We start from the raw sequence: 20,000 nt of genomic DNA, 5'->3' as shown, positions 1-20,000 counted from the left end.
CAACAGATTTCATGTATATTGACTTGTCACTTATTCCATGTTATAATACTGCTACTACTACATAGCCACTAGATTGTTTTATCATTGTTGAAAACTTTTACACCAAATATCTATTTCTCACCCCAACTTATCAAACTGTCTCAAACCCGAGACTTCATAATGTCAAGCTGGAAACTGTTCGACACACAAGTTGAGAGCTGTTTCAATAGATTGCAGATGATATCAGAGTGTACGGAAAAGTCTACCCAACTAGTATTGGTTTTGGTTGATTGTTATTGACGTCATGCATACAATTCTATTATATATTTGTTTTGTGGGATTTTATTTATTTATTTATTATTTATCCTTTATGCATATATTTATTTATTTATCTATCTATGTATCTATTTATTTATTTATTTATTTATATATTTTATTATTTATTTGTTTGTTTATTTATTTATATATTTATTTATTTATTTATTTATAAATAATTATTTATTTATTTATCTATTTGTTTATAATTATTTTAAAATTATTCATCTTTCAAATCATTAATTCATTAAATTGTTTGTATTTTTAAATAATAAATTCATTTATTAATTCATTAGCCTTGTATAATATGATTCATTTATTGTCAATATCTTGTCCACTCTAATGAATTTCTCCAAAATCCAACCTTGTCTCACTGTCAAAACGTTTCAGGTTATGTCATTTTATTTTATTTATATATAATGTTTGTCTATTTGCTTGTTTGTTAAAAAAAAAAAAAAAGAAAAAGAAAAAATTCTACCAGCAAACTTTAACGGCAAAGCTAGATCAATTAAAACTCTCAAGAGCTTGTCAAACTTAAAATTATTTAAAATAGGACTTCAATAATGAATAATTTAATAATGCTTTCTCTAAATGTATCTATTAATGTGCTGTCAAATTAGAAATGTGTATGAATATGCCGCATTTTTTTTTTTTTTTGGGTGTAATTAATTGATTCAACTTTCCCATGTCCGTAAAAATAGATGGAATGAAATTGACGTTTTTCAGGCTTTGTTATTATCATATTGCTTTTTAGACAGCCACTTTAATGATTAGTTCTCACTAAATTCTACCAATCAGACAATAAGCGTTTCAGGTTACACATAGATTTGTATAAGTATAATGGTACTTATATCCGGTTTGCGGATGTTGTAAGTATTTTACCTAAACGCATAGCATTAATATCCTTTGTTAGGCTTTGATTGTTTTACACTTTTGCTGATTCTATAATGTTAGGTTGGTGATGACGATTGTTATTATTATTATTATTATCATCATCATCATCATCATCATCATCATCATCATCATCATCATCAATTATTATTATTATTATTATTATTATTATTATTATTATTATTATTATTATTATTATATTATTATTATTATTATTATTATCATTATTAGAAATTATTGTCATTATTATTATTATTATTATATTATTATTATTATTATTATTATTATTATTATTATATTATTTATTATTATTATCATTATTCTTATTATTATTAATATTATTATTATTATTATTATTATTATTATTATTATTATTATTATTATTATTATTATTATTATTATTATTATTATTATTATCATTATCATTATTAGCAATATTATTGTCATTATTATTATTATTATTATTATTATTATTATTATTATTATTATTATTATATTGTTATTATTATTATTATTATTATTATCATTATTATTATTATTATTATCATTATTAATATTATTATTATTATCATTATTAGCAATATTATTGTCATTATTATTATTATTATTATTATTATTATTATTATTATTATTATTATTATTATTATTATTATTATTATTATCATTATTATTATTATTATTATTATTATTATTATTATTATTATTATTATTATTATTATTATTATTATATTATCGTCATAATCATCATTACCATCATTATTACTTATATCATCCTAATAATATCATTTAATTTTGAACTTACCGGTTTTTGGTAGCGGCAGCCCTGTCTCTTTGACGTCGATTTTTAAACCAATTCCCGACCTGTGTAGGAGTGAGTCCTGTAGCCTGTGCCAGCTCCCTCTTCTTTGTAGGATTGGGGTAGGGATCCTGGAGGTACCATTCCCGTAGAAGATTACGAGTCCTCTCCTTGAAGCAATGGGTTTTCTGTTCCCCGTCCCAGATGGTTCTGGGGAGTGGATACTTCTTCCTGACGCGATATTTGTCCACGGGGCCAAGAGGACGTCCACGGAGCTTCTCGGCTTCCTGGTAATGAGCTTCAAGCCACATCGCTTGCAGCTTGCCGTGGGAATCCTTGGTGAATTTATGGTGTTCTAGGATATGGTACAGGTCACGGAAATTCCCGGTATGGAAAGAGACGAGAGCTCTAGCTCGAATTACAGATTCGTGTTTGTTGAGGGCGTCGCACGCGCTAGGATTCACTGGCAATGACCAAAGAAAACGTCCCAATCTCTCGATGTCTCCGGATTCTTCTAGAGTCTCGCAGACTTTGGCAACTTGTTGTGGCGTGAAATGTAGAGTTGGAAGTGCTGGGAGGAGAGGAGGCATTGCCGCGGCAGCTGAAGCATCCAATCCACAGAGTCCAAACATGGCATTTGCTTGGAAAGCTACTGTAGGAAATCCATTTGGGTAGTTGAAAGATGCTGCCGCTGCTGCAGCAGCAGCGGCAGCGGCAGCCGCAGCAGCTGCCGTTGTTACTGTCACTGCTTTTCCTGATTGAGGAGGAGATAGACCCACGGGGACAGCAGTTGCCAGCTTGTTAGAACACCGAAGATCCATCCATATAGTGTTTAGAAAGTCAAAGTTTGATAAAAGTACAACTCACATTAATATTAATAGCATCACAATACCATATTACAAGAATCAAAACGCATAGAAGAAATGCAACAAAGTCCAAAACAATGAAATAGTTTTGGATAAATGTTTGAAATGTTTGTTTTTGATGTCACTCCCGTGTACATGTAAAATTATCACAACAATGAATGCTCCATTAAAATTTGTACAATGCTGTAAAGTTGTGTAGACTGTTGTAGATAATATCCAATTATAAATGAAGATCCGTTCAAGTCGGTGGATGAGAACAATATGATGAGTCTGGCAACACGAAGCCAGATCACTTAGTGAACGTAGTCATAGTGGCATAGCGCAAGGTGTCATGGACAGATCACTCACGCCGATTGACAGAGAGACGAGTAGGAGGTTCTATTCTGTTAGTAAAATTATGTCTTGACTGTAAGCCCAACCCCGTAGTTAAAATATAACCATCCGTATAGTTGGAGATCACTAGAGCGTGCGTGATTGATACAGCGACATCATGTCTGTATTTCTTTCTCTTTGACAGAGAAGTTGAGGTCAGGCTTCATTTGCAGGCAAATCACACACCCGCACATCAAATTCGCCGCCGTGTAAACCGCCCATGAAATCGACACAGACTCCGCCCACCTCGACCCAAACTGTGCGATTCATTGCTGTCAATCAACAACAGATCGGTTTGGCGGCGCGGTTAGAGGCGTGAACGACTGGTGAATGGGGTTGTCAACAAAGCATGAGCCCTCCCCACGAGCATGATATTTGTTATCCATCGTACAACGGATAGTTGTCGTCTGAATGTCGAACCGCTTATTATCGCAACCCGGGAAGGAACGGAGAGCAAGAGCGGCAGTGGTAGTAGAGGTGAAAAGTAGCTCTCGATCTGTCAGTTATGGACCACCATTACCGCACAATTGAGGAATTGAAAACACCAGGCATAATAATATAATGTTATGGTTAAACATACATAAGAAGCAAGCGCGCTCGCACACCGGCAACCATAATAGTGCTACACTTATATTCGTATCTTATCAAAAGAAAACATGGGTAGGGAGAGCCATTGTCTTTGCATTTATAACACTTTTGCCTACATACATAGATAATATAATATACATTGAATAATCAAATAATATGGCGGGTTTGCTTGTGGTTTAGGCGGGATTCTTGGTAGAGCACTCGCCTTACAATCAAAGAGACGGGTATCGTTCCCGGGGATGTCGGGATCTTTTTCTGACCCATGACCTCCCCCCCCCCCCTCCCTCCCCTCAACCCCTTGTACACTCAGTCGGTCGTGATTGGGTAACCGGGTCTATTAGATCTGACAGAAAGTAACTGACAATAAATTAACGTCCTATCAAAAGGATGGCAAGCCATTGTTACTACCTGTTTAACGCTTCCTAAAACAGGGGTCTCCGACTCTGAATGGCTACTTTATTATTCATAATTTTATTTTGTCACGCTTTCTTATGTTTGTTTTGTTTTTCTACTTCTTTCATTCGTATTTTTTTTTTGTTTGTCTTGTTTTGTCTTTCGTTTTTGTTTGTTTGTTTGTTTGTTTGTTTTGCGATAACCTGAAGTATCTTGCTATTATAATTAGTAAACCAATTCACATGATCTGTGAGCCTCAATTGCATAGGCCACCGTAATAAATTAAAAGAAAAAGAGATCCTTATAATAATAGGGTAATCGAACCCGGGACCCTCAGGTTTAGATGCAATGCCTTATCCAATCGGTCATCTCGCTAGACCATCACGAAGAGTGTCCCTTTGGAATACATAAGTAATGTATTTTAAACCAGCAAACCCGTAACATCTTAGATATCATCTAATCACTGACAACCTACAGATTAACACCCTCTCCCCCACCTCCCTCTCTTTCCCTTTCTCCTCCTCCTCCTCCTCCACCTCTCTTCCTGCTCCTCGTCCTCCTCCTCCTCCTCCTCCTCCTCCCCCTCCCCCTCCCTCTCATCTCTTTACCGCAGGCATTCACATAGATCTACATCGACGTGCACATATTTCCAAGTCTGACTACCGAACACAATTATGGGCTTGATTTAACATTGTTGTAATGCGTTGGTTGCAACCACCATTGAGTACAGACGATACAAGTTATTTTTCATTTTCTTTTATTTGTTTTCCACGTTATTCTGTGTATTGTTGTGGTGACGAAGGGTTTGTATCCGAAACGTCCATTGTCTGTATCGTCCCTATACGAAGCCATTTTCACTCTTTCGTTAGTGATGTGAGAGTAGATACATATTTCCATTACAACCACGAGCCCATAACTAGTTGGGTCATCAGACCTGCAAAGTGCAAAGTTGAGTTCTTGGAAAAGGCTTTTTACCCACATTCTCGCACCATACTTAGGTATAAAATGAGTATCTGGTCGGTAACAACGTTGTTTCCGTCGAAAAATAATGGGGATGATCTATATTACATTCCCATGTGCTCGAGATCATTAATCACATTGCAAAGTCGTGTGCTCAAAATGACCCACATAGTGAAGAGTATTCACAGTTTGAGAAAATATCCAACGCGTCAAGGGAAGGGTGGGGGGGGTGGAGGCGAGAGGAGGGGGGGGGGGGGGGGGGGGGGGGGAGGGGGGGGGGACCCCTTAGTTACATATTGTATTATATTTTTAATTGATAATGAGTTGATAAACAAATTAAAGGATAACAAAACACGACGACGATTAAAAAAAAAAAAACACCACACACTGACGCGATTAATCCTATTTCGGATCAAGATTCGTCAGAATAAAAAATCTGCGTAACTCGTCATCTAAAATAAATGGCGTCGGAAACCTTATCTTATCTATATATCTATCTATTTATCTATCTATCTTTATATTATATATATATATATATATATATATATAATATATATATATATATATATAATACATACATATATATTTTTTTTTTATTTATTCATTTATTTATTTATTATTCAATCTATTCAGTCATTTATTAATCTATATAATATTTAATACAAGTGTGAATCATCGTTTTTCCAATCTTCATCTCATTGATAGGTAGGTCTATCTAGTTGAATATTAATACGAACAACATTGACATTTTACAGTAACATTGGACACACAGGCTTTTTATTTGTTACGTTATAGATGCGTGTGTGTATGTATGTTTATGTTTGTGTGTGCGCGTGTGTGTATGTGTGTTTAGATATATTATGATACTGTGAAAACTAGATGGAGATGATATTATTATGCGGTTGTAAATTGTTCGGTCTTTTGCCATTCATCTATCTTATCCATATCCATCTTTATCAACCAATCGGAATACTGCCTAACTCAACACTACCGTACTATGATAAAACACCTATTTAACATGTTGGCCTGAGAATCAATCCGTCCGTAAAATAACAATAAATGAAATTGATCCTCGTTTTGTCAAAAACTCTTTCAAGTCTGAGATTTCACTGATTTCACCGCAGTCCCGGGTTTGAGAGTTTTTTGACAAGACATTTTAATCGATCGATTTCATTTCATTTCTGTTTTCCAGAAGAAAATAAGAAATAATAGAAAATTAAACGTGGTTTGTTTTGTGTTTTTTCAGAGTACGATCGGCAGTTGTATTATACTCCCTTTAGAAAAAACGATGTATTTATTGCTTCTTTATAGTCTTATCGTAGAGGGACCGACTGACGGACTGACTTAGGAAGCGTTAGTGATTCTATGTTTGTATTATTATTGCTATTTCTGTGTAGACTATTGTCTGTCTATCTATCTGTCTATCTGGCGGTCGGCCGTTTAGATTCAATCAGATACAATTAACAACACTGTTGCTTCCTTCCTTAAAAGCTTCTCTTCTGTTTGTCTGGTTCGCGTCACTGATTACTCGATTGTGCTTCGATAGGTTCGTCCGCTTCATTCGTCCCTGCTTTCACTGTTTTATGGCCCGCCGAACTCCCTATCCCACCGCACAATGACAAAACGTCTTCATTTTAATTTTTATCCAGAATTATTTTAACTTCATAATAATATTATATCAATAGATTCATCCCAGTTTCTATAACGTGAAAGGGACAATAACAAATTGCTTGCAATCCTTTCCATGTGATGCTATTCTATCTCAAAGTGCTTTTTGCTAGATCTATAAGAACCAGCTGCCGAAACATCACTGCTTAGTGGACAGAGGGGGAGGGGGGTGTTTGAAAAAAAATCACGACTTCATCCGGGACCGGTTTACCAACTGAGCTATCGGGACTCCCTCTTAAACCTAAGACTTCATTGGATTGTTTTAAGTCTCATATTTCAGTTGTGCGGTTTATTATGCGGTCATGTTGTATGACACTGGACTTTGGACAGTTAGGTCCGGGATTCGAACTCCTCTTTGAAAAGCGCCAAATTGAGTCCTTGGAAAAGGCTCTTTACTCACATTCTCGCACTGTACTTAAATATAAAGTCAATATCTGGCCGTTAACAAGAAATGAAGTGAGTAGGAAAGTGCCAGAAGACAACAGAGAATAAAAACTTCGCAACGGCGATGGGGGCTCGAACCCGCGATCTTACTGGTACGACAACTCCGCCTGGCCGGGGAGACCGTGACTCTACCGTATGAGATATCCACGACCCCAAAAGTGAAAATATCTGGCCGTTAACAACTTTGTTTCCGTCGAACAAGAATTACACTATTGTCTTCCGGGCAGCAGCTTCGAATGGTGCTCACACTATTCTGTTATGACGATCAACCCAATCAGCAAAGTCCTTACCGCACTCGTGCACCGTCGCAAACCCAACCGGAAGCTTCGTCACAGCATATCGTTCAACTAGATGCTCTGCAGTTTCAGGTTCTTGTCCACATCGCGTACATGTTGGACAGGTGGAAAGTCCCCACTGATGAAGCGATTTTGCAGGCGTCTTCGAGGCATCATGTCGTTGTCTCGTCCTAATATAACACTATACGGTGTTCATGTTGGCTGGGGACCCCTTGTTAATCACTTTGAGTCCGTTCAGTGGATAGTGCGCTAAATAAATGCTCAAGTTCAAATAATACAACTTCATCTAAATAAATATGTCGATATTTGAAATACCGTGAAAGGGGAAACTTTGCCTTTTCTGATTGATGAAATTGTTGCTGCTTGAAATTCGATGGGACAAAATAAAGATAAGTAGGCCTATTGAATTGTAAGCTTCAATTTATTAGACGAGGACAGATACTCTGGACGTTTCGGGTCTCCCAATTATCAACAAAACACGATGAATGAAACACTAAGGACGAATGAAAATGTCCAGAGTCCAGTGTCATTCAATGCAGCTCCGAAAAGTTAACTTGGGTGAGATGACCTGCTCAAGGCCACACAGCGCGGCGGTTGGTCGAACTTGGTACCTTTCAGGTACGAAGCAAAGACCATATCGCTGAGCCACTCTGTTCCCAATAATATACGGATATGCGGTCTTGTGGTATGAAACTCGCCTTTGTATCGGAAGGTCTTAGATTCGAGTCCTTCTCTCTGAGCGGTGCTTAGTTGAGCCATTAGGCTCTTTACTCACATTCTCTCCCCGTACTCAGGTGCAAAATTAATACCTGGCCGTTATCAGCGTCGTCTCTATCTGAAAAAAAAAAAAGGAATTGTTGGCTAGGGTCCCCTTGTAAAGCGCTTTGAGCAAGTACAATGAATATTGCGCTATAGCAAAGCTCAAGTTGGTTTTTTTTTTTTTCTGTTTTGTTAATTTTTTGATAAACAATTCCTGGTCAAATTTGAAATAAAGGCGATTTGTCAGTGTACGACTTTATCACTTATTATGGACATCGTCTTAGATTGACATAGACTATTTTTTCGTACTTTATAAAAACAAATTTTATACAATGTTGGCCACAAAAACTCTTCCTTCAAATTTGGATTGATTTAAATAAACCTCATCTTGGCAAATAACTCTCAAACCTGGGACTTCGAGAAGTTTTCCCTGTAGTCCCAAGTCTGAGGGTTTTTGCCATGATGAGAGATTATAATTTTAATCAATCGATATTGATTTGGAGGACGAGTTTTCTGGTCAAAAATTTAAATAACCTGTTTTTCCAGAATACAGTAGTATTAAGTCTTCTATAGATGACAACAAGAACGATAGAGAACCACCACTCTACACTTACTTTAACGCACTTATGTTAACTTACCAGTCTCTCCGTACTAATGGATTTCGTAGGGGAGGGGGGAGAATGCTATTATGTATTTCCCCACTCTTCTCACACCCATTTCAGTATGCGTTGATCTGAGTAGAGTTGGGCGGGCTTCTTTGAATGATGTGATCGGCGGTGAAATAATGAATTACATTGTTCTCCCTAATAACAATTTGCTCCACTACACTGATCAATGTATTATTTTTTAGACCTTTCGATCCATAAGCAATCTTGAGTGAAGTCTACACTAATTCAAGGGAATTAGATTAAGAGTTACCTTAAATAAAACTTGAGCTTTTATAATAATATAGTGCAATTTCCACTAAACGTACTCAAAGGGGGATTAATATACAGAGAGATTGAAAAGCATATGAACATACATAGGTAGCTTAAAAGATAGATAGATAGACGTATAGATAGATAGATAGATGATAGATTGATTGATAGATAGATAGATAGATAGTAGATAGATATATAGTAGATATAATATAATAATAATAATAATATATAATAATATATATAATATAATATAATAATATATAATAGATTGATAGATAGATAGATAGAAAGATAAAGATAATAGATAGATAGATAGATAGATAGATTGATAGATAGATAGATAGATAGATAGATAGATAGATAGATAGATAGAAGATAGATAGATAGATAGATAGATAGATAGATAGATAGATAGATAGATAGATAGATAGATAGATAGATAGAAATATAGATAGATAGATAGATAGATAGATAGATAGATAGATAGATAGATAGATAGATAGATAGATAGAATAGATAGATAGATAGATAAGTAGATAGAAAGATAGATAGTAGATAGATAGATAGATAGATAGATAGATAGATAGAAAAGATAGATAGATAGATAGATAGATAGATAGATAGATAGATAGAAGATAGATAATAGATAGAAAGATAGATAGATAGATAATAGATAGATAGATAGATAGATAGATAGATAGATAGATAGATAGATAGATAGATAGATAGATAGATAGATAGATAGATAGATAGATAGATAGATAGATAGATAGATAGATAGATAGATAGATAGATAGATAAGATAGATAATATAGATAGATAGATAGATAGATAGATAGATAGATAGATAGATAAGATAGATAGATAGATAGATAGATAGATATATAATAGAATAGATAGATAGATTAGATAGATAGATAGATAGATAGATAGATAGATAGATAGATAGATAGATAGATAGATAGATAGATAGATAATGATAGATAATAGATAGATAGATAGATAGATAGATAGATAGATAGATAGATAGATAGAAAAGATAGATTATAATAGATAGATAGATAGATTAGAAATAGATAATGATAGATAAGATATAGATAGATAGATATATAGATAGATAGATAGATAGATGGATAGATCGATAGATAGATAGAAAGATAGATATATAGATAGATAGATAGATATAGACACAGACAAGTAGAGGGAAAGGATAATGAGATAAAGAGAGAGAGAGAGAGAGAGAGAGAGAGAGAGAGAGAGAGAGAGAGAGAGAGAGAGAGAGAGAGAGAGAGAGAGAGAGGGGAGGGGGAGGGTGAGATAAGCAATACATTGACATTATCGTTGTGAGTATGAAACTAATGCCCGATGAGTTGGCTTAGTCAATGTTGTGACAAAGGAAAGAGGACACCATAATGACACGGAGAACAAAGAGTCCTCCACGTTTACCAGTTTACTGCCGTACTTGTGGAAAAACCTGTATTTAATAAATTGGCCAAAAAAAAAAAAAACTTGTCCTACACATATCGTTCGGTTTTAATGACCCTCATTTTGGAAAAAAAAACCCAAAAAACTTTAAAACCTGGGACTCTGCGAAGTCCTAGGTTTGAGAGTTTTTGCCAAAATGAGGGTCATTTAAATCGATCGATGAGTTTTTTGGCCAAATTTTTTTAATACGAGTTTTTTCCACAGTGCGGCATTTAACTATGTTAATGTGGTGAAGATCAGTAAAGAGGATATCCAAAAGTCGTGATTTGAGATCATTCTGTTCAAATCTATTTCTGTAGCTCAGGTCATTAAATATGATATGAATCTTATCACAGTCGCTACTGCTGGACGCTAATGATAATACAAAATCGATGTATGTATTTTCCCTGGGGTTCGTCTAAAACATCGGATATTCCCTAACACCACCGTGTGACACTCCCACTGTGGGACAACGCTTAGTATCAAACATTTCATTGACTGAGTGAGTACCAGCTCCACCTATGAGTATCCTAGCTGAGTACACAAACGCACTCGGTTCGTGATAGAAAACTGAAAACATTTATTTTCTATTGAGCACCGTTTTTGACCAGGGAGAGATGAACTATTATTATTATTATTATTATTATTATTATTATTATTATTATTATTATTATTATTATTATTATTATTATTATTATTATATTATTATTATTATTATGCGAACAGCAAATTACTTATACGGGGAGTCCCGATCACAGACTAGGATGGTCCCGATAGCTCAGTTGGTAGAGCACTCGTTTCACACGCAAAGGGACCATACGAAGCATCTCTCAAGTCATTAAATCTTATCGAAAATGAAAGTAGATGCTAGACTACACAGTTTTAAGTATTTTGAAGTGTGATTTAATCCTTGTGAGGGTGAATTGTAATTCTATAAAGTTAATTAACTATAATGACTACCATTTTTATGTCTTAAAAACTACGACTTTATATATAATAATAATAATGATAATAATAATAATAATAATAATAATAATAATAATAATAATAATAATAATAATAATAATAATAATAATAATAATAATAATAATAATAATAATATAGATCTTTATTGTCCATAAATATGGCAATTTGTCATTTAGTTACACTTGTTATAACGTTAAATGATAACTGTAACATTGAATAGATATTTCACTCCTACTTATTCTCTCTCTCTCTCTCTCTCTCTCTCTCTCTCTCTCTCTCTCTCTCTCTCTCTCTCTCTCTCTCTCTCTCTCTCTTCCTCTCTATATAGGTTCAAGTTGGCAGGTCTGCGTATTTGTCATTCATCCGATAACTGAGTTTTGTTTACTATATGAGACACTGGTGACTTTGGGTGCGAACCGACGTGCACTTATTTGCAGGTCTGATAACCTAATTCCTTTTGGCCTAACTGTTGTAATCCTGGAGGGCCGGTAAACCGGCCCTCCAGGAATGGGGGTTGAGCGTAGGGTTAACAACCCACCTCATAAAAAAACAAACTGTTACAGAAACAGAAACCAGACGTAAATCCACAACCGGCGGCAGCAAAGAAGCGGACCAGAATACTGGCTTCATGACGGTAGGAGGTCAAAGCCGAAAGGACGCCCCCGACCAGATTGCAGATCTGTTGTCACCAAAACGCAAGCTCAATGTCTCGTGCTGGAATGTTAGGACCCTATATCAAACAGGAAAACTGGCACAAGCCCAGCGCGAGATGTTGAACTACAAGATCGATTTGCTAGGCATATCAGAGGCAAGATGGACAGGAGCTGGGAAGCGCCAACTCTCAAATGGCGACCTGATCATTTGGTCAGGACGAAAGGATGACCAACACAGAGAAGGTGTTGCCTCTTGATAGCCAGGCAAAACAACAAGTCACTATTGGAATGGAAACCGATAAGTGAAAGACTTTTATACACAAGACACAACTCAAAATACACCAAGCTATCAATCCTCACATGCTACGCACCTACAGAGGATTCAGATGAAGAAAACAAAGAAGAATTTTACGATATTCTTAGAATGGCCGTTGAAAACATTCCAAGACATGATATGCTCATGATCATCGGAGACCTTAATGCTAGAGTTGGCAATACACAAACAAATCAGTCCGTTGGAAAGGAGGGCACAGGGGTAATGAACAACAATGGAAGCAGACTGGCAGAATTTTGTGAAGAACACAACTTCATTATTGGTGGAACTTTCTTCCCACACAAAAACATCCACAAATTGACATGGAAATCACCAGATGGGAAAACAGAAAGTCAGATAGACCATATAATTATCAACAGAAAATGGAAGAGCAGCTTAAACGATGTCAGAGTCAGACGATTGGCAGACATTGGAAGTGACCACCATCTTGTCACAGCCAAAATCTCTACTAAATTGATGAAAACAAAAATAGCAAAACAGAAGGAGAAACGTTTCAACACAGATAAATTGAAAAACCCAGATATCCAAAACAATTTCAATATCTCAGTAAGAAACAAATTCAGTGCAATACAAGATATTACAAACATGACAATCCAAGATTTCAACCACGTCATGCAGGAAAGTGCCACTGAACACTTAGGACACAATAAATCCAATACAGAGAATTGGATATCAGCAAGGTCATGGGAGCTCATTAACCAAAGAAAATCAATCAAACTAAATCTCCTGAACGCTAAATCCACCCGACTGAAAGAAAGGCTATCCAGTGAATACTCATTGAAGGATAAAGAAGTGAAAAAATCCACAAGGAAAGACAAAAGAGATTTTGCAGAAAATTTAGCAACTGAAGCAGAAAATGCAGCTGTAAGACAAGACACACAAACACTATACAAAATCACAAAAAAGCTCTCGGGAAACAGAAGTTATGGTCAAGAGAAACCATTAAAATCCCAAGATGGTAGTGTCATCACAGACGAAAAGGAGAAAATTGAAAGATGGAGAGAATATTTCGCAAACCTTCTGAACAGACCAGACCCATCTTCTTACACAGATATCCCAGAAGCAGAAATGGACGTAGAGGTTAATCTTGGTCCAATCACTGAGCATGAGGTGCACGAGACAATACAACAACAACAAAAATGGCAAGGCCCCAGGTATTGACAAAATCAGTGCGGAAATGCTTAAAGCGAACTCGCAAGAAATGTCCAAAATTCTCAGTAAATTGTTCACCAACATTTGGGAAAAGGAAGAAATACCAGAGGATTGGCAGAAAGGCATCATCCATTAAATAGCCAAGAAAGGAGACCTAGGAAATTGTGCTAACTGGCGTGGAATCACACTCCTGTCCGTAACGAGCAAAATTTTTAATAGAATCCTTCTGAAAAGAATCTCACCTCACATTGAAAACATTCTTAGAAAAGAGCAGGCAGGGTTCAGAAAAGGGAAGTCATGTAGTGACCACATATTTACCCTGAGACAAATCCTGGAGCAAAGCATTGAATGGAACAGCCCCTCTACACCATTTTTGTCGATTTTGAAAAAGCCTTTGACAGCTTACACAGAGAGTCCCTGTGGAAAATACTCCGCCATTATGGTATACCGATGAAGATAGTCAACCTAATCAAAGCAATGTACAGCAACTACCAATGCCAAGTGATCTGTGGTAACAATTTAACAGACAGCTTTAATGTAACAACTGGTGTAAAACAAGGCTGCATACTATCCCCGCTTCTGTTTATCCTGGCTCTAGACTGGCTCATGAAAAATACAATTGATGGTAAGAAGAGAGGCAATCGCTGGACACTGACATCCTTTCTGGAAGATATAGACTACGCAGATGATATCGCGTTAGTTTCCAGTACACACAGAGACGCCTCAGAGAAACTAAACGTATTACACAAGAACGCCTCGAAAATTGGACTGAAAATAAATTTCGATAAGACTGTGTACATTAGGGTGAATCCAAAACATGACAGTGAAATTAGGATAGATGAACATATAATTGAAGAGGTAACAGAGTTCTCCTACCTCGGATCCAAAATAACAGACGACGGAAATGCAGAACACGATATCAAGCACAGAATTCAAAAGGCAAACCAGGCTTGCGGCATGCTGAAAAACTTTTGGAAATCAAAGCAAATAATGAGAAAGACAAAACTGAAAATATACAAGAGCAATGTTTTAAGTGTACTGCTTTATGGAAGTGAAAGCTGGAAAATGACATCCTCCTTAATACAGAAACTAGAAGCCTTTCAGAACAAGTGTTTAAAAAGAATTTTTAATTTATTTTGGCCTACAAAAATAAGAACAGTGGACCTATTAAAGAAAGCTGACTGCACTAGCATTGATAGCCAAATAAAAAGAAGAAGATGGCGTTGGCTGGGTCATGTGGCCAGAATGGAAAAGGGGTCACTTCCCAAGACAGCCTTGTACTGGACAGCAGATGGGAAGAGAAAGCGGGGAAGACCCAAAGAAACCTGGCGAAGGACCATGGAGAAAGAATTAAAGGAAGCAGGCCTGTCCTGGAATACAGCCACCGCAAAAGCAGCCGATCGCAAAAAATGGAGATGTCTGGTGGATGCCCTATGTGCCTCAAGGCCCGAAGAGGATTAAGTAAGTAACTAACTGTTGTAATGGAAATCTCAAAAAAATGATGCAAAATATTGTCAATTATAACGGATGTCAGACTTGCATATTATATACACGTCGGTGGGAATGCTACATTTCATAAATAAAAATGATAAAGAGTACATTTTACTTTTTTCTTTTCCATATGACCACATTAAAGAAACTCTCAAATACTGACAAAGCGCCTTTTTGATCCATTCTACCATAAATATTTCATTTCAAAAATCGATATATTGATATGACCCTCAACCTGTCAAACATTCTTAAACCCGAGACAACTTTGAAGTCTCGGGTGTAGATTTTTCAATTCATCAGTATAATAATACAATTTTAATCACAAAAATAAATAAATAGATAAAATAGGTAAAAAAAAATAAGAAGAAGAAATGGTCAAAAGGATTTTTTAAATTTATTATTATTTTTTTACTTGTTTATTTCTTTACTTGTTTGTGAAATGCAGAATACAGCTATTGGTATTTTATCGAACAGCTTCAGTTTCTTACTCATGCAGCACTTTTTTTTTTTAAGTCCCATTTATAACAATATAATCTTACACGCAGTTTTTTGTCTGGTTGAGATGGTTCGAGTCCAACTTTACTGTCGGCCTTGCTGGGGTCTTTGATTTTGTCCTCCTATGGTAGGCAGGGGAGGTCACTTGTTATGTCTTTTATCCCCTTTCAGGTTTTAACATTTTTATTCTGTAAAGCGCCTCAGAGCACGATTAACGTGAATGTTTAGACGCTATATAAATTCATTATTTACTATTTACTATTTACTATCGTTTTTAGCCAGTCAGTTTTATGAGTAGTTCTCACAAATTTGTATTAATCAGAATATAAACGTTTAATGGTACACGACATAATGTGTGTTGATACGGAATATCCGGCTGGCATTGATATGAGGTTGTTTTTTTTTAAGTAAACACATAGCATCAATATCATCTGTTTTCCAACTTTCTTTTTTTACTTGGCTTTGTCTTGAGAATTTTCAATCGTATAGACTAAATAATATTTTGGGAAATTAACTTGTTTCCCCCCCCCCCCCCCCCCCCCCCCCTTGCAAAGAATCTCTCTGTAATGTACTGTTATGTTGTTGTTATTTTGTTTGTTTGTTTGGTTGGTTGGTTGTTTGTTTTTTGTTTGTCTTTTTTTTTTAAATTAATGTCTTGTAAGCATTTATTGAGTGTTGATCTTAGCTGGATGACTTGGTGATCTAGTATGACAGTTGAAAGACGAAGTAGAAAAGAAGTAAGAAAAGAAGGAGAAAGAAAGAAGAGAGAAGAAGAGAAGAGAAGAAGAAGAAGAAGAAGAGAAGAAGAAGAAGAAGAAGAAGAAGAAGAAGAAAGAAGAAGAAGAAAAGAAGAAGAAGAAGAAGAAGAAGAAGAAGAAGAAGAAGAAGAAGAAGAAGAAGAAGAAGAAGAAGAAGAAGAAGAAGAGAAGAAGAAAAGAAGAAGAAGAAAGAAGAAGAAGAAGAAGAAGAAAGAAAGAAAGAAGAAGAAGAAAGAAGAAGAAAGAAGAAGAAGAAGAAGAAGAAGAAAGAAGAAGAAGAAGAAGAAAAAAGAAGAAGAAGAAGAAAAAAGAAAGAAGAAAGAAGAAAAAAGAAGAAGAGAAGAAGAAGAAGAGAAGAAGAAAAGAAGAAGAAGAAGAAGAAGAAGAAGAAGAAGAAGAAGAAGAAGAAGAAGAAGAAGAAGAAGAAGAAGAAGAAGAAGAAGAAGAAGAAGAAGAAGAAGGCCAACCTGATTACCTCCATAATCTCCAATAACACCAATGATGATGACACCCATGTTATCTTTGACACGGGAGGAAGACAAGACGAGGACAATGACCACGATACCTGAGGTAACGAAATATTGGTGTGCTCGGTGCTAAGTCCTCTACACCAAGATTAATCACACCCTTCACACAATTAACATGATTAGTATTTCGATTGTTATCACTTGAGATTAGATAAATGTCTCAGCCTAGGTGGTGCACTTGTTATATTCATATTGGCAGGTCTGATAACCGAGCGCAATTATGGGCCTGATTTAAGATGGTTGAAATGGACATTTTGAGTTGGTTTGAGAGTATAATATTATATTATTTCCATGACAACGACGAGACTGTAACGATTTGGGTCAATAGACCTTCAAATAGGTACACGTCAGCTACAGCAATTCTGTCGCCATCAACAGCATAGCAAGCAACAACGACTTTATGTCACACTGAATACGTACTAAATTACCAGAATGTACAAAAATAAATATGGCAGCTTCAAAAAATATTTTTTAAAGGAGAAAAAAAAGAACAAAACAACGAGCGCGGAATGTTTCGGGCTCAAAAGCCCTTCTTCAGCCAATAACCAAATCAGTAATAAAAAAAAAAAACCAAAAAAACGTTTATACATCACTTAAAATCATGTCTGTCTTGTCAAAGATTGGGTAGCTGGGTCTTCATATCTAGCGGACAGTTCTTTACGACGGCCTGTCTAGCGTCCTATCCAAAGGGTGGTAAGTAATTGATATTGTCTGTTTCACGCAATATACATAGATAAAACTCCGGCTCCATAGGACTCATTACACGACAAATATAAATAGATACATAAATAAAATGAAAATAAAATTTCAAAATAGGATTGAAACAAAAACACTTTGGGAAACGTTTAAAACCAAAAACAAAAATAAAACACAATTAAAAAAACAAAAACAAAACAAAAAGCAACTACAACAAAACGAGACAAAACCAACAACAACAACAAAAAACCCAGAAAAAAAAACAACAAAAACAAAACAAAACAAAAATAAAAAGAAAAGACACGATGCAATCAGAGACGATCAAAAAGGTCAAGAAACGTGAGACCAGAATTAAACTTTGTAAACGGAGACCTCAAACGCTCCATTTTGAAGGCTGAAGAAGACAATTTCTGAGGTAGGGGGGAGGGGTTGGAAAGGGGGGGGGGATTGAGGGGTCGAACTTCATTTCTACCTGAACAAAAATATAACTAAGTAAATACAAATAGATAGACCATCGTCAGATCCGTCATTGAAATACAGTAAATAAATTAAAGATGGACAGCAGAGGCTTAGGCTATGTCAGAATTTATTGTCAATCAAGATGAGTGTCAGATTATTGTCAACGGCCGATTAAATTAAACGCTTTGTCAACAAACACTTTTTTGTCATGATCTAACACATCACACATCCACATTTCACACACTCAAATGTTGTACGATAATATGAATGAACGAAGGGGGACCCGATAGCTCAATTAGTAGAACTAAACAGGCAAAGTAAGGGACAAAGATCAATCCCGGATGCAATCAAGATTTTTTGGTATTATTTGATCTTGATGTCTCTGCCAAATACTTTTTTTCTTTTAAAAAAATAATAATAATAATAATAATTTGGCCTTTTTCCTTTCTTCGATTTTTAAAATATTTTTGTTTTTGGGATTGTTATGTTGTTGGTTGTTTTTTTTTTGTTTTATTTTTTTTTTGTTTTTTTTTTTTTGTTTTGTTTTTTGTTTTGTTTTTGTTTTTCCTTTTTTTTTTATTGCTCTCTTTTTAAAGGTGATAGAAACTGAAATTATAGTAAAGTACCGTGATCTCATATAGTTAATAACTTCAAAAATTGGTAACTACAATAAAACATATCCAGTTCTGAGACAGATGATCGGGACTTTAATATTAAAATATTGCTACAAAGTCTAAAAATCACTGTAGTCTTTATATCAAAATAAAGTACCAGGTACGTTGCATCCCAGATCGGAAGTCTCAGGTTTGAGAGTAAATAGAAGTCGTTCAGAGCAACGTAGCCCATGGAGCCGGAGTTTATACCAGATTCTATAGAGAGTTTAATGTAGACAATAGTAATTTGATAAAGAACTGAATAACTGTGGATGAAAGGTCCCATACAAAGCAAGAAAGAAAAATACAAGAAAAAACCATCCCAAAGAAATCAGTCGACATCGACTGGGAATCGAACCTCAGACCTTCTGATTACCGGTCAGGCGTGCTACCATTACACCACGGAGGCTCCCGATAGTCGGGACAATTTTAATACCTATATTTCTTCACAGGGTACGCGTTTTCATGCTGTGAACACTCGCTTGCACCAAACAACAAATACACTGAACACGAGGCTTGCATCAAACAACAAATACATGAACACGACGCTTGCACCAAACAACAAATACACTGAACACGAGAGGACGAGGACGAAGACATTTGAGTTGTTCCATTTTATTTTATTTTGTTTGAAAATATCAAATTAAGAAATTAAGTTGCAAAAGTCCCAGGTTTGATAGATTTTTGCCAAGATGGGGGTCATTTAAATCGATCGATATGATTTAAAGGATGAGTTTTCTGGCCAATTTTTGAAATATGGGTATGTCCAGAGTACGGAGAAGTGCTCTACCAACTGAACAGTCGAGACCCCCGGGTTTGAGAGTACATACGTAATTAACAAGTCGAGAGCCATTTTAATGGATTAAATAATTGCCGCGAACGTTTTCTGTCCAAAATGGGTAGAAATGTATTTTGCCGGAGAACGTCACACTCGAATCTCTATGCTGAGACACAAGACGGAAAAAATCAATAAATCTGAGTGGGGAGACAAATCATCAATTGTCGCACTAAATTGACCTTTGGTGAAAAAAAAAGAGGAAAAAGGAAAGAAAAAAAAAAGAAAAAAAGAATGTACGAAACCAAAAGCCATCATTAGAAAAAACAG

The 20,000-nt window shown here is 35.6% G+C and overlaps 1 protein-coding gene across 1 annotated transcript in view; it reads right to left on the bottom strand.

Annotated features, from left to right (window-relative positions):
- The window catches only part of LOC144958106 (uncharacterized), a 47,107-nt gene extending 43,781 nt beyond the window's left edge, over positions 1-3,326 (bottom strand). The window contains exon 1 of the mRNA XM_078889767.1: positions 1,988-3,326. Coding sequence (XP_078745893.1) covers positions 1,988-2,802 — 815 coding nt within the window. The 5' untranslated portion in view covers positions 2,803-3,326. The remainder of the gene's footprint in view (positions 1-1,987) is intronic.
- Between the last annotated feature and the right edge of the window lie 16,674 nt (positions 3,327-20,000).

This window comes from Berghia stephanieae, chromosome 1 (genome assembly GCF_034508935.2).
Source record: "Berghia stephanieae isolate SIO BIC M18660-M18661 chromosome 1, UCSD_Bste_1.3, whole genome shotgun sequence".
NCBI classification, from domain to species: Eukaryota; Metazoa; Mollusca; class Gastropoda; order Nudibranchia; family Aeolidiidae; genus Berghia; species Berghia stephanieae.
Note: the sequence above shows the minus strand (reverse complement) of the source record. Positions and strands in the feature narration are given on the sequence as shown.